At 27.3% G+C, this 27,010-nt stretch overlaps 1 protein-coding gene and 1 long non-coding RNA gene across 13 annotated transcripts in view; both read left to right on the top strand.

Moving 5' to 3' along the window:
* The window catches only part of LOC105846434 (uncharacterized), a 50,903-nt gene that overhangs the window by 22,873 nt on the left and 1,020 nt on the right, over positions 1-27,010 (top strand). For 4 of the 12 annotated variants that reach the window (XM_065793270.1, XM_065793266.1, XM_065793271.1 and 1 more), the window contains one exon: positions 14,408-15,907. In XM_065793270.1, the coding sequence (XP_065649342.1) occupies positions 14,408-15,907 (1,500 nt within the window). Of the gene's footprint in view, positions 1-14,407; positions 15,908-21,637; positions 22,691-26,771; positions 26,983-27,010 lie in introns of those variants that run through there. The other 8 variants (XR_010637582.1, XR_010637583.1, XM_065793268.1 and 5 more) reach the window with 5 other exon arrangements.
* LOC136078166 (uncharacterized) lies at positions 11,737-13,885 on the top strand. The gene is made up of 3 exons (XR_010637584.1): positions 11,737-11,864; positions 11,980-12,477; positions 12,581-13,885. It is a non-coding gene; the product is annotated as an uncharacterized LOC136078166 (long non-coding RNA).

The raw sequence follows: 27,010 nt of genomic DNA, 5'->3' as shown, positions 1-27,010 counted from the left end.
CAATTAGAAAATTAATTAAAAGAATGCCGAGAATAGTTAAAGCAGTTATCAAATCAAAGGGTGGTTTTTTTGACGAAAAAAAAATCTAATTATAATGGTTTTTTTACATTTTTATTACATAAAACTGACTAATAATATACTTTATATTGAAAATGTATAAAAAATATAATTTTTATTAATATAAATTAAAAATTCTATAACGTAATTATATATTAATTTTGCTTTTTTGAAAAAATCTCTACTGTCCTAACTTCCGTGAGCGGCAGTGTATATATATATATATAGGAAAGTAGGGTCATAACAGTAAGGTTTAGATTAATGAAATATGAAAATAAAAACGACCTGTGTTTTTTTATCAGTGTATTTCAATAACCAACAACAATAAAAAAAAGCTTTTAATTTTAGCAATTTAGAAAAAAATGCAACAGTTTTTGAAAATGTTATTAAACAAAAATCGCTGGGGGTATTTTCATGGTACAATTTCTGTAGGTGTATCATTTTTTGTTTCTATAGTCTTGTCAACTGTTTGAGCGTTTTTTCTTTTTTTAGTTTTTATAACCATCTGTTTTGCAAGTTCCTCTTTATAAGGTGAACTGGTGAGTATAGCTGTTTTGCCCTTTCGGCATCATTTGCGAGTTTGCTGAGTTTTCTCATTTGAAATACTTACAATTTCTGCAAGTGAAGCAATTGTGAAAGAACCCATAGATGTCGAAGACAAAGTTTCTGATTCAGAGCAAGATGTCAGGGATAAATCTTGCAGTGAAATAGTTTGTGATTGAGACTTGGTAGTTAGATACCATTTACAGCTGTCAACATGTCTGCAGATTTCATATAAGCTATTCCAAATAGTTCTGGAATCTGATATTCGGTCACAACTCTAGGATAATGTGTACACAGCCAAATACGAACTTCGTTCGAATAGTTGCTACTAAATGGTGCCATGAAGGAGACATCTAGTGGCTGCAGATGGTGTGAACAATGTGGTGGAAAGCAAATAACAGCAACATAATTTTCAAGTGCTTTCATTATGAACTCCATATTTTTTGTATGTGTTGCATGACCATCTAATAATAGCAGTACAGGCCTTTTTTTGGATGGCATTACAAAGAACAGAAAATGGTCAAACCACTTCAAAAATATATTTGTTTGCATCCAACCACTAGGGTGATATGATGCAATAGTACCCGGAGGAGCTTTTTCGATAATATTAACATTCTTGGGAGCTCTAACATGGGGAAAAATGATCAAGGGGAGCACATGTATACCAGAGGCACTCATACACATTTCGATTGTTATGAATTTCCCTTGTTCAGTTGATGTTAGAGTTCCAACTTGTTTTTTACCCCTCTTAGCAATTATTTTTGACACTTTTTTTGGTACTGAAGAAATTCCTGTCTCGTCAACATTATATATATTATTTGGAGTTATGTTATTTTCATATATGCTTTTAGTCAATAGTTCAAAAAATTTATTCACAGCAGGTTGGTTAAATCCCATTGCTCTAGCTCCAGAAGTTCCCTCTGGCATACGCAAAGAAATAACAGGATTGCGTTTTAGAAAGCTTTCTGCCCACTGGTAGCCTGCCATTCCTGTTTTTTTGTTAAAGTTATGTGGCATCTTGTTCTTTTCAGCTAGCTGAAATGCCAATTCTCTCAAATCTTTCATTTTTCAGCAATTTTCTAGGAGCGGCAAATTTTAAGATCAACGTTAAATGAAAATTTGCCAAAAAAATTCTTTGTTCTGATAAAAATTATTATTATATATATATGTAAAACATTACATCGATATTTCAATATTTAATTTTTGTAAACAATTTACTAATAAAAATGTCTCTGAAGAAAGTTCCGGGACTCATTTTTGCTTATTCAGCATATTTTAGTACCAATATTATTTCTTTCTTTGAATAGGCGGGTTTTCAATATTGTTATCGTAATAGCTTTATTATTATAGATGATCAGTCGTTTAAATATGTTGGTAATTTTTTTTTTTTAATTAATATGTTTAACAATAATTACGCAAGTATTAAATATTGTCTAACAAGTTTTTAATTAAAAATTTTATTTAGAAGGGAGAAACTTTATATAACTTTTATTGTTATTAAATTCCTTGAAAATGGATAAAAGAAAAAAGTTGTCCGTGTCATGATAAAAACCAAACTAAACTAGATACTTTTTTAGGTTCAGAAACATTTTATAGCCCTAACAATTATTCTGATATAAAAACTTTGCCATATACAATCAATTCAAATGAGATCAGAGTACATGAAATCGAGATGGATGGTGAAGAATCGAACCAAAACAGAGAATCAAGCAAAACTCAATTCTCGAGCGAATCTCGATTCTCGATCGAGAACTGAGATAATTTAATTGGCGTGCTCCCTATTTGTACATTATCAAGCTTTTTTTGGCAAAAAATTTCGAATGGTGAAAGTCATCCTAGATCATGGCTAATTTATTCAGAAAAAGTGAATAAAATATTATGTTTCTGTTGTAAACTATTTAACATCCTTGCGAGAACATGATCTGCTAACTGGAGGCATTTATCACAAAATTTAACGAGGCATGAAGTTAGTGTTAATCATATTGAAAGCTTTGGCAATTGGATCGAGTTGAAAAGAAGACTAAAAAGTTCAAAAACTGTTGATTGTTTAACGGAAAAGCAACTTTTGAATGAAATTGATCGATGGGATAATGTTTTAAAAAGGATAATTTCCATAATCATTTTGATGGCATCACAAAACATAACATTTAGAGGATCATCTGAAGAAAACAATGGAAATTTCCTAAAAATAGTTGAACTTATGGCAGAATTTGACCCAATTATGGAATATCATGTCTCCAAAGTAGGGGAAAATCCAAACAAAACTCATTACGTAAGCAAAAATATCCAAGAAGAAATTGTTCAGTTAGTGGCTCGTGCTACTAGAGAGGAAATCCTTAAAAATATTCGGAAGGCCAAATACTACTCCATTATTACGGATTGCACACCAGATGCCAGTCATCAGGTTAACTCTTGTTATACGATATCTAGTCATAGAAAAACATAACGATTCAGTGGTTGTCGACATCCGAGAGAGTTTCTTAAATTTTATTATTATTGATGATACCACAGGTTTGTAAATTTTTGAAATTTTCCTGATTTTTTTGATGTAATATATGTTAAAAGTTAAGAAACATATTTAAACAAAATTTAATTTTACAGGTCATCGATTAGAGCAAAAAATTTTGTGGCTTTATTGAATGAAAATAAACTTCCACTTGAAGATATGAGAGGTCAGGCATACGACAATGGTGCAAATATGAGAGGCAAAAAGAAGGGTTTACAAAAAAAAAATTTAGATGGAAATAAACGAGCACTCTTTGTCTCTTGTACAGCACATTCACTTAATCTTGTTGTTGTTGATTCTGTAAAAGTTGGATTGGAAATTGTGACATTTTTCGGAATTATTCAAAGCCTTTATAACTTTTTTTCCGGTTCCACAAAACGTTGGAGTATTTAAGAATCGAAGTGTCCATCACTTACAGTTAAATCTTTAAGTGATACAAGATGGGAGAGTCTTTAAGTGATACAAGATTGATCGCTTTTACATCAGAGCTGTAAAAGCGATCAAGGAAAATATGCAAAAGATTTATGAAGCATTGCGTGAAGTTGCCAAAAGTGATTGTGATGGAGCTACAAAATTATCAGCTGAATCCATTGCTGCTAAAATGGATACTTTGGAATTCATAAGTGGAATTGTTATTTGGCATGATGTATTGAACGAAATAAACTGCACAAACAAAATTATTCAGTCAAGTTCATCAAATGTCAAAATTTCTATTAAAGTATTAAAATCCACTGTAGCATTTTTGGAATCCAGTTACAATCAGACTAAATTTGATGAGTACGTTACCACAGCAATAATTTTGGTAACAACTTCGGGTCTAACATTCGAGTTTACCGATCTGTCAACTGAAAGAGTCAGGAAGAAAAAAAAGTTTTTCGACGAAGTTGAAACAAAGCAAGTTCCTGTTTTAGATTTCAGATCAAAATTCTAAAAAAAATTTCTTTGACATACTTTTCAGTCGTGCCATTAAATTTATGAAGAAGCGTTTTGAAGACTTTAGAACAACCGTGTCTTCTTTTCAGTTCTTATTTGAAATTCCGAATATTTCAAACATGAAAGAAAGTATATTGAGAGATAATTGTAATTTGTTGGAAGAAACTTTAAGCGACAAAGACGAAAAGGATATTTCTGGAGAAGAATTGATGACTGAACTTTGTTTGTTGTCATGAAAAACAGATTAAAAAAATCCACTAGATGTTCTAACATTTATATTTACACGTGATCTTGAAGAAATATTCCCCAATACTTGTATTGCATTGAGAATCTTACTAACAGTTCCAGTCACTGTCTGTCAAGGCAAAAGATCTTTTTCCAAACTAAAGTTGATCAAAAACTATTTACGATCAAACATCAGTCAAGATAAGCTGAACGGACTTTCGATTATTTCTATTGAGAGCAAAACAACAAAGTCATTAAATATGAGAGAGCTGAGACTTGAATTTGCTCAAATGAAAGCCAGAGGAGTGCCACTTCCTAAACAATAAAAAAATTATAATTTAGGTTTCGATAAATTTTCGAATTTTCTATACTTTTATTTCAAACCTAAAATTTCGATAATATTTTCATTTTTTATATGTATAAAAAAGTAGTCAATAGTGTATGAATTTAATGATAAATACCAGAAGTTAATAAGAGTTTAATTATTTTTCCAATTTGGAATAATGATTTTTTCTTCAATTAGAGTGACTATTGAGATTTGAAGAGGTATTTTTATATTTTTGCTTTCATTTTTTTGTATAAATATAACACTCTACTCACCTTACTTAAATAGACCATTTTAGATAATATTTTAAATATAAAAGTATAAAGGTTATAAACTGCTGTTAGGGCAACTTTTACCCGATCAACACTATGAAGATGAAAATTTCATTCATTTAAATCGATTGTTGTTCTCTGATATTTTTAAAAGGCTAATTAAGAATTAAGGCGGCATTTTTTTTTTGCACACACTAAGAAATACCCGCGAGCCAGCTCTGTATATATATATATATATATATATATATATATATATATATATATATATATATATATATATATATATATATATATATATATATATATATATATATAATGCATTTCCTAATTTGAATATATATACCTATATATATATATATATATATATATATATATATATATATATATATATATATATATATATATATATATATATATATATATATATATATATATATATATATATATATGATATGTAATATAAATATATATATATATATATATATATATATATATATATATATATATATATATATGATATGTAATATAAATATATATATATTATATATATATATAATATGTAATATAAATATGTATATATAAATATATATATATATATATATATAATATTATATATATATTTATATTTATATATATATATATATATATATATATATATGTATATATATATATATATATATATATATATATATATATATATATATATATATATATATATATATATATATATATATATATAGGTATATATATTCAAATTAGGAAATGCATAATTATATACCTACAAAGAGTATAAATCAATATCTTGTTATATTTAATATAAAAAGATATCGATTTATACTCTTAGCTTTAAATTTTAATCAAAAACTCATTTATAAAAATTAAATAAAAAAATACGAAATCTTATTTCCGACATTTCAAAACAATACTATTTCTATTTAAGTTTTTACATGAAGCATTCAAGTGTGATGATTGTAATTATTGGCATTGATAATTATCTAACGATGACTAATATCAAAAGTACGCGGTTGTGCCTCCTGTGCGTCTATGCGGTTCTGCCCCAAAGGACAGTTTTAAGATAGAATGCAGTTTCATAGGTTGCTCATTAAATTATGCCAATGTCAAAAACGGTTTTTACTTGATGAAATAATGCTGATAACAAATATGTTTAAAACTAAAATCAAATATTGCTTAATCCTCAAAAAAAGGTCTGAAAAAATACGATGTAAATATAATATTTTTATCAAAATAGACATTATTATGTACAACTTCCCAGAAATGCAACAGGCGTTCTTTTTGACATAATCGAAATGAAGGAAACTGATTTACCGATGCATGGTATGCTTTTTGCCATATTAGGTAAGATTTTTCATAAGGAAATGTTGAAAAACGGTTAAGCCTCCATATGCGGTTATGCCCCACTTCCCCTATATATATATATATATATATATATATATATATATATATATATATATATATATATATATATATATATATATATATATATATATATCTATATATATATATATATATATTTATATATATATATATATATATATATATATATATATATATAATAGTTCAAAAATCTCAACAACAAAAAAAACTGCGAAAAAATGCTTTAGGTAAATTTTAAATAAAATTGGGAAAAGAGAAACAGCAAAATGAATGTTTTATTTAAACTAAAAAAGAAAATTAAAAATTAAAATGGCAGGATGAATGTTTTGATTAGGTTTTGAATAAAATAATTGAAAAAATAAATAAATGGCAAAGCAAATGTTTAAATTCTAAATAAAGTTAAATAAAAACATGAAAAAGAAAAAAGAAAAAAGAATAACTTAGTTTAAATTCTAATTAAAATAATTTAAAATAAAAACAGCTGATGAATGTTTTATTTAAATTCTTAATAATAAAATTAAAATATGTTTTAATAAAGAATTAAATATATATGAATAACCCTTTATTTCAACACTCTTTTATTTCTGATATACAGGGACTATGCCGTTGTCAGACATTAAATTTTAATAATCTTATACAAAATAAATAGCTAAAAATAGTAATTTCCAAGAGAAAATTTCCCCATAAAAATTGAAAAAACTTTGAAATTTGCAATAGATTGCTGTAATGTAAAGAGCAAAGAGATATTTTAAAACAAATTTTTGATATAAAAATTATTAAGTGAAAATCACTGAACAGAACCTTCTTATTTTTTTACTTTGTAAACATTATTATATTAGGTGTTAAGTAATAATAATAATATTAATAATAATAATAATAATAATAATAATAATAATAATAATAATAATAATAATAACAATAATAAAAACAACAATAATAACAATAATAATAATAATAATAATAATGATGATGATGGTAGTAATAATAATAATAATAATAAAAACAGTAAAACAAGCATTTTATTTAAATTCTTAATAAATAATTTGTACATAAAATTGATATTAAAATTTTTCATCAAAGTATTTGATGAACAAAAAAAATTTGTTGAAGTTTAAAAAAAAGCCTATATTTTTTTGGCAAGCATTTTTTTAAGCACTTGCCATAGTATTTGCTTGCGTGTAAGTGAGTGCAAAAAAGCTTAAGTGCGAAAGCACTGGTTAATTGGAGGAAACTGCATATATATTATTATATCCTTAACAATTCATAGCTAAGGATGCAAGTTTCTAATATCCTTTTTGTGCTCATTCTAAAAACATGGGATTTAATTTTTCAGATCAAGAATAAAAAATAAAGAATAATGAAAGGAAAGATTGCTTCCCAATGCCAAACCCTTAGTTAATGTAGTAGGATTTCTTTGCAGCAGTAGACAATAAGAAAGTCAATGTATGTACTGAAGCCCCTGCCACAGACTTTCAATACAGTTTTCTGCAGTTTCAAGTTTACACATCTTCGTTGGTATAAGAAATAGGGAATAAGAACATATGATGCTCTAGAGCAGGGGTGGCCAGACTTTTTAGGACGAGAGCCACATTCGAATACTTACGTGAGCCGAAGAGCCGCATTAAAAATTTCGTTAAGATAATTATTATGCATTCTTTTTTTAAAGATTTTTTTGCAAAAAATTTAAATAAGTAATAAGTGTTTTAAAATACTTCATGATATTGAAAATTAAGATTTTTATGAAAAGAAATAAATTTTTCTGAAGAACTTTTTCTAAAAAACTTTTTGTGTACAAATTTGATATTTACTACTAGTTTTTATGTCTAAATTGAAAAAAAAAATTTCAAAGACAAAAACTTTACTTTAAATGTAAGCTTGTTTAAAATTTCAAATTATCTTGAGTGTTTCGAAAAGTTCATTTCAATCAAGTTAAATAAAAATCTGTTTCCCTTTTTACTCAAACTAGAAAACCATTTTATAGAATTGTTAAAAGAAGCATATTCACATCATAAGTTTTTAAAAAAGTAACAAAATTACAAACAGGTATGAATTTTCCAATCAGGTACTAAGATTCTGAACTTTACTTGCAAATCTCTAAAATCTGGCTTCAAACTTGTAGTTGCTGTTCTAAGTAACTCTGACAAATGCTCAGTGGTGAGATTTGCACGATACTTTGATTTGACAAATTTCATAGTGGAAAATAAAGATTCACATGTGTATGTTGAACCAAAAATTGAAATAAATTTTATACTAATTTTTTTTAGTAAGGGATACTTAACCTCAGGCACTATCTTCCAAAGTTCCAATAAAGTTAGTGTTTTATGCAGCATCACAAGACTTTGATCTTCTTGATCAAATATTAATCAAATAAATAGATCTAATAGTTCTGTTTCAAATTGAGATACTTCTTCAACCATGTTTGATAGTATTGGACAACTATCACTAATAATATCAATTAAAAAAGGATTTAATATAAATCCAAAAGATGATTTGAGTGCATGCAAATCTATAAACATTTTTTGAAAGTCTTCTTGTGAATTCTGTAATTTTTTCCTGTATTATTCAATCTTATGATCATCATACTGAATTAAAGGATTAGAAATAATCATCTTTTTCATTTGAGGAAATGGTTAAAGGTTTTTAAAGTAAGATCTTTCTGAAAAAGGATAATTTTTTTTTGAAAACTGAAAATAGTTTGAGCAAGATCAGATATAATTTTTTCTTTTCCCTGAAGAGACAAGTTCAGACTTTGTAGATGTTGCATTATATCAGTCAAAAACAAAAGATCTTGCAAAAAATTCATATCATCAAGAATTTCAAAAGTCTTTTTCTTTTCAATCAAAAAAGATTTAATTGGTTCTAATAATTCTACAAACTTAAATAAAGCATCACTACTTAAAAGCTACCGTACAGCACAGTAAAATGATAAGTCACTTGGTTTGACAGCAAGATCCAATTCATTAATAAAGTTTTTAAACTGTCTGTGATTTTTAGCATTTGATCAAATATAATTTGCAATTTCTGACACTAATTTTAGAATGGTTGAAAAATTAAAATGTTTTGCTACTAAATGTTCTTACTAAATGAATCAAACAATGAACTGGAATGAACTCTAGGTACTTAAGATCACTTTTTAATAAACCAATAAGTCCAACATGTTTGCCAATCATCGCTGGTGCACCATCTGTAGTAACACTAACAAGTTTGTTGATAGGTGCATTGGCTTTAACTTGAACTGTTTCAAGAGCTTCCTTTATATCAACTCCACGAGTTGTATCTTTTAGCTCAACCAAATCTAGTAATTCTTTGTTCACAATTACATCTGATGTTACATACCTTACAAATACTGCTATTTGAGATTTATCTTGAACATCTGTTGATTCATCCAGAGCTAAACTAAATGCTTCACAGTTTTTTAAGTCATTCAACAATTACTGCTCAATATTAGCACTAATCTCAGATATTCTTCTTTCAGCTGTATGTCAAGAAATAGGAATCTGTGAAATTAATCTTTGGATTTTGCTATTTTTAGGATCTAAAACTAAGGGGACATCTGAAATATTTTGCTTTACAAATTCTCCATCAGTGTATGGATGTTTTTCTTTTGCAATGTTCCATGCTATAACAAAACTTGCTTCTGTTGTAATAATTGGTTCTTTACTGAAAGATGAATCATTTATTTGATTGTTAATTATCGTTTTGAGCAACTCAATTTTATTTTTCCTGTAATCTGAATTTAATGGATATTCCTTGGAAAAATTTATATGATTTGTTTCATAGTGGTGTTTAAGGTTCCCTGACTTGTTATGAGCAAGTTCTTTATTACAAATTAAACATATTGGTTTATTATTTTTTTCAATAAATGCAAATTTTTCTGTCCAATCTTTATTAAGTATTCTTTTCTCGTCATTCATTTTTCTTTTCTTACTGCTGTTGCGAAGTGAATTATTGTTAGTATTTACTTTTTTAATTTTATTTACTTAGTATTTACTTTTAATCCATTTCAAAAAAGTTTTGCGATTAAAGTTCCATCATAAAAAGCAAAAAGCACTGCAAATGAGGAAGCTTATGCCACTTAATTTTTTGTAATTTTAGATGATTCTTGAAGTCACAAAAAGCTTCATATAAAGGAAGTCATCTCACCATCCTAAATTTATGTAGAGATTAGGCTCAGCTTTATATTTATAGTTCTTTTGAAGTTTTATATAATTTTTGGTAAATTCTTTCAAAAATATATGGAAGTTGTTGATTTACAATTTATAAACTGAAGTATGCTTTAAAATGAGGTTCAGTATATAATGCTGACATCCTTAATATTTTGGTTTTGTAAAGTCTCTGGTTTCCATTTCATTTTGTATTTTTCAAAACTAAACCATCTAATTTTCCTGTGTTGTGTCACATATAATCATAGTAATACATTTCCATACATTCTAAAATTATTTATAAAGTTTTTTTGTTCTCAGAAATGTCATTGGATTTTTGACTTTTTTATTTAATAATTCCATAGTTGCTTCTATTATTTTCATTTTGAAGCATTATTCATGAAGAAGGTATTAAAATTAAAATTAAGTCAGACAGGAGTATGGAGAATACATAACTTGGTATTCAGTCTTTTATTTTCTTTCCATCAAAATATAGGCAGAAATCTTCTTCTTGTACTGTTTTTGGTAATAATTTTCTTCTTGTTTTCTCCTTGCCTCATAGTTGAAGATTTCTGCCTACATTTTGATGGAAAAAGAAAACTATTACCATAAATAGTACAAGAAGAAGATTTCTGCCTACATTTTGATGGAAATAAAATAAAAAAGACTGAATACCAAGTTATGTATTCTCCATACTCCTGTCTGACTTAATTTTAATTTTAATACCTTCTTCATATTACTTTTTACAGACTCTAGCTGATTTATTTGTACTTAAAGACTTAGTTATCACAGGATTAAATGCTAACTTAGTTCTTTTGAATAATCTCTTGATTTTTTCATTTCCAATGGTTCATAATTGTCTTGTGAATCTAAATCTGAATTACTTTCTGATGCATAACTCTTTCTCATTAAAATATTTGACTTTTGAAGGATGTAATATATATATATATATATATATATATATATATATATATATATATATATATATATATATATATATATATATATATATGTATGTATATATATATATATATATATATATATATATATATATATATATATATATATATATATATATATATATATATTAAGATAGTTAATGTATCTACTGAAGCCCCCAGGATATATATATATATATATATATATATATATATATATATATATATATATATATATATATATATATACACACACACATGCATATTGGCTTGCTACATTTTTATACATACTGGAATATTAACCAAATTCTTTTGATTATAACTTTGATAATTCCCAAATGTGGTAGAATAACAACTTTTTCCACTCTAATTTTTAATCCCCATTTTCAATTGTTTATAGTATTCAGTTGAGATAAGCAATCAAGTGGGTCAAGTAGTTCATTGTGTAATTTTTGACTGATTTTTTAATACAAAGATTCTGTTTTAAAGCCAGGGTTTTATGTGTATACAAAGATCTTACTTTTAAAGGTATATTTATATTATATGTATTGTTTGAAAGGTTTTTGCATTTTGTCAAAGCAATTATAAACATCTTTAATTTTTTTATCATTAAGTAATCTAACTTTTTTGCTTATTTTTTTAGCTATAAGTGAGACTTCTTATATCTTTCCATGTATATTGGACGAAATTTGTTGAATTTGAATAATACTGAATATCTCAGTATAAAATAGCTCAGTATAAAGTTTCTCAACGTTTCTCACAATCAAGAGAGATCACAAGCAAAAATTAAACTTGGGAGTATCTTTTTATAAAGAAGCAAAACAATCAAAACTCTTAGAACTGACAGTTCTTTGCAACCTGTGCATAAAGGAACTTGTGAAAAAAAAAGAATCACAACCCTTAGAACTGACAGAAAAATGTTTACATGCGCTTAAACAGATAAAATCCAGTAAATCTGCTAACCAAGCAAATGAGAGAAGGTATTGACATATCTCACCATATGGTGTAGAGACCTTTGAAGAAATTTGGGTTAATTTCTTAATGGCCGGCTCAAAAACCTAAAATATTGCAAACTTTGGTTAAAAAACTTTTAGAATCGACAAAAAAATATAAAAATTTCATGAAAGATGGCTGGAAAAGAGTAATTATTAAAACTCAAAATTAAAATTTATTTTGTTTTATGTATTTTCTAACATTATTTGAGATTTGGTTTTATTATTTGTTATTGTATTGGTTATTTTCAGGTTTGCTTTTGGGATGAGTTGGTTTTCCAAATTATAATGGATAAATCAGGGGAAAGGCTAAAAATAGACTGGATTGCAGCATCCAACACACCATATCCATCAATGCATAGTTGATTATAAATTTTAAGGGACTAGGCAACTCCAAATTGTTAGAGCTACTGAAAAAATTGTGGCAACACAATTTTTTAGTAGCTCTTCATTGGCGAAGAGTGCATATTTATGCATGATACATGATAGCCCCATGCTACAAGTGCAAACCTATAACTAAATATGAAGTTTCACACCATGCTACAAGTGCAAACCTATAACTAAATATGAAGTTTCACTGCTGTATCAACATATCCATACCCCTGGTGTGAAATTTCAAGAATGATTTTGAAAAGCCAGATTTGACTGGACAGTTATGAACACTTGGGATGATTAGATCAAATGCCCAAAACTATTAAGTAGCTTTTGGAGTTTATTCACATAAAAAACAAAGCTCTCTGCAGCTCATTACAAAAGTTGCATGAACCTCCCTTTGATTGATCTTCCAGATGACACACTTGTTCTGCCTGTCATGGAATAGCGCGTGGTTCTTGGAATATCCAACTGCTTTTTTGATCACTTGAAGATTATCTTGAATCAAAAAGCTTCTTGTTTTCTTAAAGCTACTTTTCTTAAAGCATTTGACTTGCTTGAATCATTACTAGCAGTTGCTAAAAGTGGATTACAAGAAAGAAAAATAATTCCTGCTTTCAGAGCTTTCAATGAAGTTGTAAAATCATGCTTTGGTCTTGATCCTAAGTGCAAAGATATTTGAAATTGCATACAGATATCTTGAAATTTCAATCACTCAAAAAAAGTATGCTGTTATCCAACACATAACCCAATTTCTTGAAAATCAGTCCAAAAAGCATGACTCTGACCAGCAAAGTAAACCTTCAAATACTCAGACAATTTTCAAAAGGACTTAGCTTTTATATCGAACTAGCATCAGAATCTGTTCATTTCAATTTTATTAGGCTATGGAAATATGGTGCCTACAAGAGATATTATTCTTTTGGAAAACAGCCCTAAACTTAAAGATTGTGTAATTGCATATTGTTTAGGACATATATAAAAAATAAGAAAAATAAATAGCAACATATATAAAGGATAAGAAAATAGCAAGAATTTTTACGGAAGAATGTAACATTTTTTTAAAATTGCATTTCATTGTGTTTGTGATTCAAAGAATTTGTAAAAATATTTTTTTTTTTTTTTAGTTTTTCCTTTTAAACTGCTAGAATATATTATTACACAACATATTTGTGAAGAATGAGATAATTTGAACTGGATTTTATGAAAAGTATAGATTTTTATTTATATGGTTTTTTCAAGATTTAAATTAAAATAGTAAAACGGTCATTTAAAAAAGTATAACATAGTTTCATAGTAGTTTAATAATTAAGTACAAATTATATTTAAATTGAAAGTAAAAATGATTTTTAAACTTTTAACTTCAGGTCTGTAAAAAACTTTTGAAAGAAATATTTTTACATTCATTCAAAAGTTATGATTTTTCTTTTAATTAATTACTTCTTTTATCTTACCGCTTACAGAATAATTTTAAAAGTTAAAAAATGATAAAAAGTCGCTTAACCAAATGATTTTTAAACTTTTAAATTCAGGTTTGTGTAAAACTTGCATTTCTTTGCTTTACCTATTTTTTTTTTTACTTTATAATTACAAAATTTATAAATCAGTTTTATACAAAATATAAATTAGTTTTATATGAACTTAATAATTAAGTACAAATTATATTTAAATTGAAAGTAATAATGATTTTTAAACTTTTAACTTCAGGTTTGTGAAAAAAGAATATAGAATTGATGAAGCATTTGAAATATCGATATATGGCTCAACATCAATATATGTGTGTGAACCTGAATCAGACGTTGATATATGTATATCAGCTGTTCAGAGTGTTTTTTTAAGCAACATATTTCCTCCACAAATGAAATTTCTTATGAATAAGCTGGAGAAAGAAAAGCATATTTTAGAATTTGTGATCTCGAGAGCATTGGAATCAGTTTCATCTTCTAAAAGAGAAGTTTTGAACACCAAAATTCCTATTGTTAAATGCACGATAGGTAATGAAGATAGTGCAATCAGTTGTGATGTTTCAATGAATTTGATTGGTCGACTTAAAACAAAATATATACATTTTCTTTATCAAAATAATTTCTTGTTTTTTCCCTTATTTCGGATATTGGTAAGTTGGGCACGAGTTGTTGGTCTAGTAAAAAGCTCTTCAAACGATATCGGAATCATGGATACAGCTGAAATTTATTTGCTTATTATTAATTTAATGGAAACATTGAAGTATGAAAACGATGCTGAAAACAATCGATATTGTTCAATTTCATATCTTTATAGCTGCTTAGATAAACTTAAAAAAAGAGATAAACACGAACTAGGGTTAATGTTGCACACTTTCTTTAAAAAGGCAGCAAATTTGAAAGGTAATTTAGTATTCTATTGGCCAGTACCTAATATTCCAGAAGTTGTAATTGATAACAAAGTAACTGAAAAAATATCAATTTTTGCACAAAATGCATTTCATTTGATATCGGCTACAAAAAGTATAAATGATTTATTTTTTTATATTTTGAGGTCACAAAAAAGTTTGGTAGAATATTCATTTAAATTGCCACTTTCTGTGTCCTATGCTATTAAGCAGGGTATCTCCTTTCATTCAAGTCGACTTTCAAAACTTAGTGGGGCAATTGTTTCTCTAACTCCAAAAGAAGGAACCGTAAATCTTTTGGTAACTGCAGTAGGCTCCAGTTTATCTATAAATCTTCTTCGTTCAGAAATACACAATCTTGTTCATACAAATAAAATTTTAGCTTTAGGCGTGTTACCTAAAAAAAAGTCTAAATACTTCATGGAAGGTTCCTCACTTTTAATTGTGGAAGGATATACCCTTGCATCTAACCCAACATTAAAGTTTGAAGAAAATTTAGGAGCGTTTGAACTATTACATACATGCAACAGAAAAGATTCTTTGTATGTAGAAAATAATTTTGAGTCAATACCTGTTTGGTTGGATGAAGAGTATATTAGGTTTCAATCTTGCATATTTAAACAGATGTTAATGTTTCCACGTGCTAATAACATTTCTATTGAAGCGACATCGCGATTTGGTTGTTTTTACTTAATTGACCTAAGTAAACAATTGCCAGACGCAAAAACATCTTTAAAATTGACTGAATTAGAGCAAATGATAGAACGAGGTCATACTAATCGTAAAAAATGGGACAGGACAGGTTATAGTTTGTCAAACAATCAACAAGAAAGAAGGTATTTTTTATTTACTTTTAGTTCATCTTTCAATTTGGTTTCAATTTATTGTATGTAAGGTTTATAGTTTTTATTTTTTTATTTTTAAGTTCATACTTGTTTACACAGTTTATTTATGAAAGAAAAGCCATTTAATGAACCTAGTTGTTAGTATAAAACCTAAAAATTTTAAAAATAACTATGGGGTCTCCTCTTACTCCTAATTTATCTCATTTTGTTATAAATTTTCACATTATAACAATATTTCGATTTTTTGCATCGTTGTAATTGAAACCAGGTAGTATTACTTTCTTAGATCAAGTTTTATACACTCCAATATTAAATCTAGAGGTATTGAGAATATTCGGTTACTATTCAGTGTTTGGCCTATTTGGTTACTTTTTTAAATAATATTATAGGTATTTTAATATTATTATATAGGCATAAGTGTGCCAAAAAAATTTCAAAACATTGAAAGGATTCTCATTTATGCCAATCTTTGCAACTACTTCGCACTTATTGCAATCATGCCAGTTTATTTGCACTTATGCCAGTTCGCACATATGCCAATCTTTGCAAATTCTTTTGGCACAATTGTGCCACTTTGTACTTATGCTAGTTTTTGCAACTGCTTCCTCGAACTTATGCCAGTTTGTACTTATACCAGTTTGCACTTATGCAATTGTTTGCGTATTCTTTTAGTGCACCTAAGCTAATATGCACTTATGCCAGTTTTTGCAACTGCTTTGCACTTATGTCAGATCAGCCTCCTAATAAAATAGGCAACCGTATAACTGATATTCCCATTAAAGTTAAACCATGCCTTAAGTTCAGGTTGTAGTAAAAATATCATTTTTGATTTTTAGAGTTCTTTGTGCTATATCTATCTATATCAACTACTGATATTATCTCAGAAATGAAAGATACACCGTCGCTGGTTATTTTTGTAATCTTTTTGAATAGTTTTTATACTAAAATACTCTTAAGTATAAAAACTTAGTATAATAACAAAATAACTACAAAATAACTGTCAATGAATATTCAGCAGCAGAATATTTGGTGCTTTGACCAAATGTCTAGCCGAATATTCGGTATTTGGCAAAATCATTTTTTGTAACAATTCTAGCTAAATCCAGTGGCGGATCCAGCATTTTTTAATCTTTGAGATAGCTAACTTCCAGACATGGAGCTAACTCTAAACATTTTTATGTTTATACTTATATCAAATAATGAGGGTTTGCAAAAAATTGTGGTGATTGGAGGCAGGGAACAAAAAAGCCCCAAAATTTTTGCTACACCTGCCCCAGACGTGAGAGCAACAAGTTGATGAAATATTTTTTGTAATATTCTCAACTAGACTTATATTCCTCGATAATTTTTAAGTTTCATAGTATTATCTCTCAGCGTTCAAAAATTATGACCATATAAAAATTACAACCCCCTCAAATTGAGGGGGATTTGAACTTTAAAAATTAAAAAATGCTGGATCCGCTACTGAAATACATATGCAAGTGTGAATAACTTTTACAATAATTCAAGGCTCATTTACCATGACAATATTTATAACAATAATACTGATAGAAAAACATATAAATATTTATTTAAATAAAAGCATTTTTCCACCTGAACTGAATAAAATTGAATCCATAAATTAAATTACAGAGGTTCAAGGTTAATATATATAGAGAATTATTTTGTGAATGTTCAAAACAAGTAACGAAGTACCTTTACAATTGTTAGGAAGATTTAACTTATAAAATTTTTTTTCTTTTAAAATAAAGTATTTTTTACTATAAGACATTTGCTAAAAGTACTAAAAGACATCTAAAAGAAGCAATAAATCAAACAATGTTTATGCAATTAATTTCATTTTAAAACCAACATTTTACAACCTATTGAGAATATGTTGAGCATTTAAAGAAAGGAAAAAATTTGATCTTTTTTTATCATTCAATAAATAACATTTAGTCATATCAAGAGAAAAGATCTTTTAATTACTTTTCATAAAATTGGTTTCTCCAAAAATTCTCAAACTATTTTTATTTCATTTTTTTGTATTTAAAACTGTATTTTAAAGATTTTGTTCTTCTACTAATGTAGTTTGAAGCATATTAAAAAATTCAACAAGTTTTTTAATTTTCTATAAATTTATTTTAATAATAAGAAAAAAAACTTCACTTGAGCGTTAAATGTAGGTTTTTCTTCTTTACTACAAAGGCTTTTTTTAATTTTTAGTTAAGAGAAATCTATAACAAAGAAAGAGTCTAGGTTAATGGAGTTTTTGCAATTTTATAATAAGTTTTATTTGTAGATACAATAAGCTTCATCTGGATACAGGTGTTTATGAATTGTTGTTTTATTATGTCTTGTTGTTTTATTATGTCTGGTAGTTTTGCCAATATGCCTAACATTACAGCTAGGACATACAAATTTGTATGCCCCAGCCACCTCTAGATATGAAATAAAAACCAAAAAAGCATCCATATTGAAATAGAAAAATATACTCTTAACATTCAGGTTAAAGGTTACAGGCTAACTTAAGTTAACTTTGTATTTAGGTTTTATATTATTGCTATTGTTTTTTTAGTTCTTTATCATTTTTATCTGAGTCATATTTAAATTTTATGAATATTTTTTTTTAATAATATTATTTACTATAATCTACCGTGTTTACTATAATCTACCTTGTAAACTATAATCTACCGTGTTTACTATAAGCTACCGTGTTTACTATAATCTACCGTGTTTACTATAATCTACCGGTTTTACTATAATCTACCGTGTTTAGTTCCTACTTTTATTGGTTTTATTACCAATTTTCATCATTTTATTTTACCTTTTTGTTCTATAATTGCTGTATTTCTATAATTTTAATAATTATAATGCTATAATTTGCTGTAATATAATATCCTTGTAATTATTTTTATTTTTTTGATATCATTGATACAGAAACCAAATGTAAATATATAAAACCAAGTGTAAATAAGTAATTAGTTATTAATTTATCAAGTAAAAATTTTGTTCACCGAATTTGTAAATTAAAATAGTAAAATTTTACATTTTTATACCTATATTATTAAAAATGATATAGATGCAAAATCTTGTTTGTATTAATGACTTATTTGAAAAATGTTGGTATTTATATTATTTTGTAGGTGTGAATATTCATTCATATGAATGTTCATCAACCGAGATGTTTATTAATTAACTTCCTTTAACGCAATTTTATTAAGTTCAAGTTTAGTTAATTCTAGTTCACAATCATTTGTGAGAATTAACTAAACTTGAATGTTTTATAAGAAATGTATTATTTAGATGGACCATGAAATAACTTTTTGTTATTTGAAAGATGATTTCAATTAGGTTAGAATTATCATAATCACCCTTTTACGGGTAACATGTAATCTAGATTTTTCTACTTCATGTTTTGCTGCATTGTAGTATTCATAAGTAAAAACTAGGGGTTCAAGTTCGTGGTGTAAGTATCATTAAGACTAGAAAAATTATAAATCAAAGTCTGGGATCAAGATGTAGAGTCCCAAAATCCCAAAAGCTATAATTGACAGACCAGAAAAATTACAAATCAAAGTCCCAAAAGTTATAACTGAACTCATTAAACCAATTTTTTCTTACAAAGATCTTGACAGTGATGAATTGCTCAAGAAATGTTTACATGGCCAAACTCAAAATGTGAATGAATCGCTAAATGGGATGGTTTGGACTCGCGCACCCAAAAGAGTGGCGCTAAAGAACATGTGGAAAGAACAGTTGTTGAGATTGCATTGGCCTCTGCAATAGTTAATTTCAATAATGGAGTTCAGGGTTTACTGCCAGTGTTTGAAAAATGTAATGTGTGCCTGGATATTTTACAACAAAAAGTTCTCTAAATGTAGATTATGTACGCGTTAAACAGAACGAGATAAAAAATACAGATGCCACAAGAAACAGGAGGAAAAAGCTAAGGGCTATTAAAAAAGGTTTTATTGACCAATAACAAAGCACAAGGTGTTACATACAACAGTAGTGGTTTTTAGTAGGTTTTGTTGTGTAAAAAACTTGAGTATTTTTTAAATTATGTTTTTCTAGCGATTCACTTTTTGTGTAATAAAAAAGATAACTTTTTAAGCGCTCATTGGAATTCTTTCAAATTTTCATCAACCATTCTTGAGTGTATTTGTGATGTGCTGAACCAAAGAAAATTAACTTTTTTTTATATTAAACTATTAAAATTTGAATTTTAGCAAGCTGTACATATACTTTTTTTTTTATTGATAGAATTTAATGGTTTTAAAGTTATTAAATGTTGTTTATTGTATAATTTTTAATTCAGCACATTTTTTGAACATATATAAAACTTCTTATAAAGTTTGGTTTGTAGAACATGTATGGTTCTCAAGATATTCTTGTTAAAAAGGTCAATTTTTTTGCCTAAGTTTTTCTAATTTATGCGCATAATAATTGAGCAGGGGGGTAAAAAAATTAGTTTTGTTATTTTTTGAAATGATTTAACCTAACACTTCAGAAAAACATAAATCTTCCCATATAATATCAAGTTTTTAATTTTTTTCCACCTAAAGAAAACTACCACCTTAAATCATTAGAATCCTAAACCTTTAAACTTTGGAATCCACAATATTTTGAAAAAAAACTGACGAAAAAAAAACTTGACGAAAAAAAACTGACGGAAACTCATTTTAAAGATTGAGATCGAAATTATAATTTTTTGTTTAATATCGAAAAGTATTTATTTCGAAATTCATAAATGTAAAACTTTATCGAAAACAATAAATACGGAAAAAATTTGAAAATTGTTTATATACATCGTCTGACATAGATAAAACATTCAAAGAGTGCTGCTACATCGACTAAAGGATTGGTTTGTGCAGGCAGCATTATTCTTTTTTTTAATTATTTCGATATTTTCGTCATTTTCTGCTTTTTTCAAACTAAAAAGTATTTTAATTATTTCGAACTTTTTTTTTCTTTTTAATTATTTCGAACTTTTTTTCTCTTTTTAATTATTTCGAACTTTTTTCTCTTTTTTTAATTATTTCGAACTTTTGACTTATTTCGAAAAATTTCCTATTTTTGGGCTATTTCGATCATATTCTGCTTTTGGAATTTTCGATGCTTTTCCTTTTTTACAATTTCAGTTTTATTCTCTATTCGATATTAATACGAAAAGTCTCTTTTCGAATTAATTCAGTTTAGCTGTTTTCGTTACTATTACTACTACTCTTTTTTTGTGCGGAAGTTTAAATATGTGAGCAACAACATCAACATCAAGATATTTACTTTCCTCAATCTTTACAATCATATGATTACAATAATATAATAATGATAATAATAATAATACTAATAACAATACTAACTTTATTCTTTTATAGAGCAAAAAGAATAGTATTTATAACAACTATAATAATAACAGTAATAATAATATTAGCAGTAATAAAAATAATAATTAATAATTACAAAAACAATAGAAGTTTCTATAAAAATAGAATGAAGAAAAAGAAAAAACCTAAAAAAAATTTAATATTAAAAAAAACCTAAAATTTTTTTTTAATTTTTTTAAATTTATTTATTTTTAAATAAAGAAATGAAGATAAATTATTGTGAAGTTTTAATTTTTTGAATTTAAAAATCTTACGTGTGAATTATGATCTACTTTAAGGTTGCAAAAAAATCTTAAATCTGATACCACTATTATAATTTTAAAAATGATTTATGGATTGTGTAAATTATTTTTAGCTCTGAGAAATTTAATTTAAATCCCTTACGAAATAGTGTACCGGATGTAGAAGGTGTCAAGAAGAAAATAAAAATAAAAAAGAAAAACTGTTTAAGAATTGCAACAGCATTTACTCCATGTTTGCTGGAGTCCAATACTAATGATGAAAGTGCAAAACAAAAACTTTTAAGAATTTATGACAAAGTTCTTTCAGAGTGTGGATTTCAGAATGGATCTTCTTTCTTTCGATTATTCGCTCCTTGGAAAGTAACTTTAAGCGTCAGCTCTAGTTTTGAAGTAGACATTAAGCTTGATAACAGTTTGAAAGTATTAGAAATAGCTGAGCGACCTTTAACTTGGTTAAAAGCCACGTTAGTTTCTAGCAAAAAACAATCATTCTTGGATCAAATACAAACAAATCCAGACATTCGACTGACAATTGTGTCTCAAGACGTAGTAAAAACAGACTCAGAGCTTTATAATGTTGTTTATCCTTTAATAAACGGAGTTCGTACTCTCCCGATTAACTTAAAAAATGGAAGACCCAAATTGACACCATTAGGTGGGAGGAATTATGTGAGCGTCGTTCGAAACGTTGAATGGCATAAAAAAATGTCAAGCGGTTTAATAGACGCCAATATTTCTTACGGTCAATCATTTTTTGGGTACGAGTTGCAGTTAACGAAACCTTTTTGCGAATTATCTTTACAATTCAATACTGAAAAATTAAGAGATTCTTTGGGAGAATTTTTGAAACTTGATTTGTTAAATGAATTTACAAAAGAGTTTTATTATAAGTCCATCGAAGTAAGAAATATTTTGGAAAAGTTTTTATCTCAGAAAGATTTTTAAATAGTTATAAATTATTTATGGTTTGTCACGATAACTTTAACGATTTTTAACGACACATGCAGCTAATTGTCACGATAACTTTAACGATTTTTAACGACACATGCAGCTAATTGTCACGATAACTTTAACGATTTACATGGTTAACGAAAAGTTTGCATGGTAATAACTTTTGTAATATACAATTTTTTGAATGAAATTTAAAATCTGTCGATGAATTTAAATTTAGTGTAAAATTTTAGAACTAACTGCCCTCACCTTTGGGCAAAAGAGGGCCAAAATTTTAGGGTGTTTTGTTACCAGGCCTCATCATCGCGATTTTTTTGCAAAGCCTCCTCATTTGTCATAGAAATGAACATACTTACGTTTGGAGAATGCACAATACGTGAAAGTGCCATATCTGAAACATTAAAAAATCATGTTGGCGGCCCTGAATACATATTCATACATATACAATATACTTAAATGTCTCAATCTATATAATACTTATACTTAAAGTATATGCATATGAAAAAACATTTGTATATACATACAAATGTATTTGAATGTGCATTTAAGTATATGTATGAATTGAGAAAAGTTTTTTTAATAAAAGTAACTAAAGGTTTCATAATATTATGTTTCATAATAACAGTTATTATTAATAACACATACATATTATTATGAAACCTTTAGTTTTTTTAATTCCATATTTTTAGTTAAGAAAATGTATGTATGTGAATAAAACAGAAGTATTTATTAGAAAGTAATAATAAAAAATAAAAATAAAAACTACAAAACATAAATTAACCAAACATTGAATTTTATTGTGGATATTTTCTCAATCCAGTTCCTTTCCCTCCATCCAGGTACTTTGTCTTATTGGTCTTATTATTAAATAATTTTAGGATAGTTGGTTACTTCTAAACTTTACTGGTTCCAGACAAAAGTTTTAAACGTTGTTTTAATTGCAGGAGTAATCTTTTAAGTTTTAGATGACTTTACCAAACTGTGTGAGACAAACAGAACACGTTTTATATAATCAGCCCGCAATCGTTTACACAATTTATCATTTTCGTGAATTTTTAATGGTTTTTGTCGAAAATTTATAAACATTTTTATGATTTAAAAAACTATATTTTTTTTTGTCCAAACCCCCAGACGTTCTAAATACCATAAATGGTGTTTACTAATGTATATCTAACTATTGGCAAAGGAAAATCAGACCTGGGAAACAATTTACCTTGGCGGTCACTTTTTCACACCAAAAAATCACTGTTTTCATAACACTAAAACGTAAAAAGATATTTTTAACTTAAATTTTATATTTCAGTTGCTTGTCAAAACCAAAATCGTTTTGGCCTAATTTTAAATTATTCTGGATCTCTGTGAGCTGTGTAATATGTTTAAAGATGGCTTTAGTGCAACGAGGCAAACTTTGAGTCATATTACTCAGCTCACAGTGATTTAGAATAGCTTAAAATTAGACCAAAATTTTTTTTTTTTTGAAATAATTATTTAAAAATGCAGAAAAAATTTGTTCTGTGATCAAAAAAAAAAATTTTTCGGTGATCTAAAAAAATGCAAACAAGAAAAGTAGCTAAAAAAATAAATTAAAATATAGACAGAGGAGTAAACAAATTTTTCACTGTAGATACCTAATTTTGGGTAGCAAAAACCAAGTTTTTTTTTGCAGATATTTTTACAAGTCCTATGTTCACCAAATTTTACATAAGTACCAATATGAGGTCGCGCTTTTTAAAAAAGTATATTTTTTATTTAGTTGCTATGGATACCTAATTTTGCTTAGCAACAGCAAAACTTTATTAGTTGCATATGTTTTATTTGTGCTATGTACACTATTTAGCACGTTTTTTATTATGAAATCCTCACTTTGATCATGAAATTCTCACTTTGATATTATGAAATGATCACATCGCTCGCGGAAAGTAAAATTTTTTTCAGTTTAATATGATTAACTAGTGCTATTACACGCGCTATTACTCGTAGCTAGATAAACTTGGTTTCCTGTAAAAAAATTATATTCTAGCTTGGTTAATTAGTTTTTCTAATTAGCAGATTTTACAAGCGTCTACAGAATTTTTCAAATTTGTATGGGTATTATTGTTCCCATGCATTCATAACCACTGAAAACCTTTGACAATGTATGCTACAAGTAGTACAAGCTTAGTAAGTGGTAAGTTTATATATTTAAAAATACGAAATACTTATGTACAGTATAATTCAGGCGAAATTACAAAATGAAAGAATGGCTTTCTTTTAAGAGTTGCACTATACCATCTGGAAAGTTTTCTTTTTGAGGGTGCTTAGGTGATCGTAAAGCACTGGTTACTGGATCGGATGAGCACACAAAACGCCGTAAAAGGTCTTCGTTTGACTTTGAACGCGAACACTTCCTTGAAAAAAGTTCGCAAAATTTTTTAAAGTCTTTATTTCGTGCTTCTAAGGCCTCTTCACTCATCATCCCAATTGACAACACTATCTGATCAACAACCTGCCACCCATATATCAAGATTTTGTGCAAGCTCTGTGGCATGTAGTACCAGGGATAAAGTTGTATAAATGGCTGTGCTGTTTCTAAGCAATAGTCTTTTAATTTATCAGCATCAATCATAAAACCAGATAAAAAAGTACACTGCACAACATATTCTTTTAATTAAATGCACATCAACATTGATAATTGCTGCTGTTTCTTTAGTATTTCTAAAGAAATGTCGGGCAGTATTGATCCAGAACCACCAGACCTAGGGATGTCAATCACCAGCCCAACTTCATTTCGGAACCTAGATTGAATTAAATTCTTTTAGCTTTGACTTTTTCTTTCTCTGCATCTGACCTTGATGTCTATTTGTTTACTTCAGTTTTGTAGTTTTGTAACAAACACTCAACATGCTGCGAATCCACGAAGTGTTCACAAGCCATACTTCAAACTGGTCGGAGTTAATGGCAAACAATATTAAATTGGTTCATTTGACTTAGTGTTGAACCACTAACTGAGCAGCACTGACTTGAATTAGTAGCTGTACGAAATGTAGTGGTTACTTTTCCACTTATTATAGTAACATCAGTTATGTGAAGAACAGTTAAGTTTTCATACTTAGGCACAGCAGTTGTAGTCAAGCTTCAAATAGCATTTTCAAGAAATTGATGCTCTGCATTCATTAGATCAGTTGTTTCCTTTACAAACCTAAACTGCACAATTTGGCAATGCAATGTTGATGACGGATGTGGATTTCTCCAAACAATCTTCTCCATTCGACCAGAAAATCCTGTCAATTCAAGTGGTACAAAGCAGGTTAGAAACAAACATGCTTCTTGGGCGAAGCTTCTGTTTTCCAGCTCATCAGTAACTTGTGTATAAATGTTTTGCCCAGTTGACCCATCAAAACCTACCTTTGAGCGCAAAATTAGACTATTAAAAACAAACGAATTGATTACATCATGTAATCAATCTCAAACTTTTCGCCTTGAAACTTCAAATCATGTTCTTTAATAAAGTTGTATACAAGTATACTGTCTTCTTTTTTGTGTATTGACAGACTGTTGAGTCTAATAAACTGGTGAATTTTGTTTCTTGTGACACTAAGCCTAAATAAAAACATCAGTTCAACATCTAAAATGAACAACCCCAACCAAATCAATTAATATAGATTATTAAATCCATTTGGTTTGACAAGCGCTAAATTAATAAGAACAAAATTTGAATTACGATATATATATATATATATATATATATATATATATATATATATATATATATATATATAATATATATATATATATATATATATATATATATATATATATATATATATATATATATATAATGAATATAGGTTCGAACAAGTTTGAAATTAAATAAAAAGAGAAAGTAACTATTTTTTTTGTACCTGTGGCTGGCTTCTAATTCTTGTAAAATAATTGATGATTATGATGGGAAAAGTTGTAAATGCGTTTAGAAGTTAAGGAAAATTAATGAAGGTAGAGTTTTGCTTCAAGAGATGAAAAATTAACGTTTTTTTTTTGTTTTTTTACTTGAATGAAAAAAAAATTATTATAAATGTTTTAAGATTAATAAATTGTTAACAGATAAAACAGGAAGGCTATTACTAGTTGTGTGACTTAAACAGCAGAGCTATTAAAGCCACACAACTATGAAATCATTATAAAACTGCTAAAAAAAATATTCCTCTAAGTTAAAAGATTTTTTAATGTTAATACATTTATGTATCTTGAATACATTCATGTATCCATGTATCTACTTTTTGCTTAATGCTAATTTTTTTGATTTCATTTTCTGTTTAGAATTTTAATGCGCTTTGCTTACAAGTTTGCAGAAAAATTTTCAGCAGATTCAAGATTCGCAAACCCGAATCCTTGAGAGGCTTAAAAACATTTGATGTTGATTTTACTTTGAATGTTAACAATATGGAAAAAAAAACTAATAAGTTTATTTGAGAGATTCAATATTTTTGAAAATATTTTAAAATGCAATAAAATGCAAGGTAACTTCTAATGTTTACTCTTTGACAATAAAAATCTAT

Source organism: Hydra vulgaris, chromosome 03 (genome assembly GCF_038396675.1).
Source record: "Hydra vulgaris chromosome 03, alternate assembly HydraT2T_AEP".
Taxonomy (NCBI): domain Eukaryota; kingdom Metazoa; phylum Cnidaria; class Hydrozoa; order Anthoathecata; family Hydridae; genus Hydra; species Hydra vulgaris.
The sequence above is the reverse complement of the archived record's forward strand: the minus strand, read 5'-3'. Positions and strand labels throughout refer to the sequence as shown.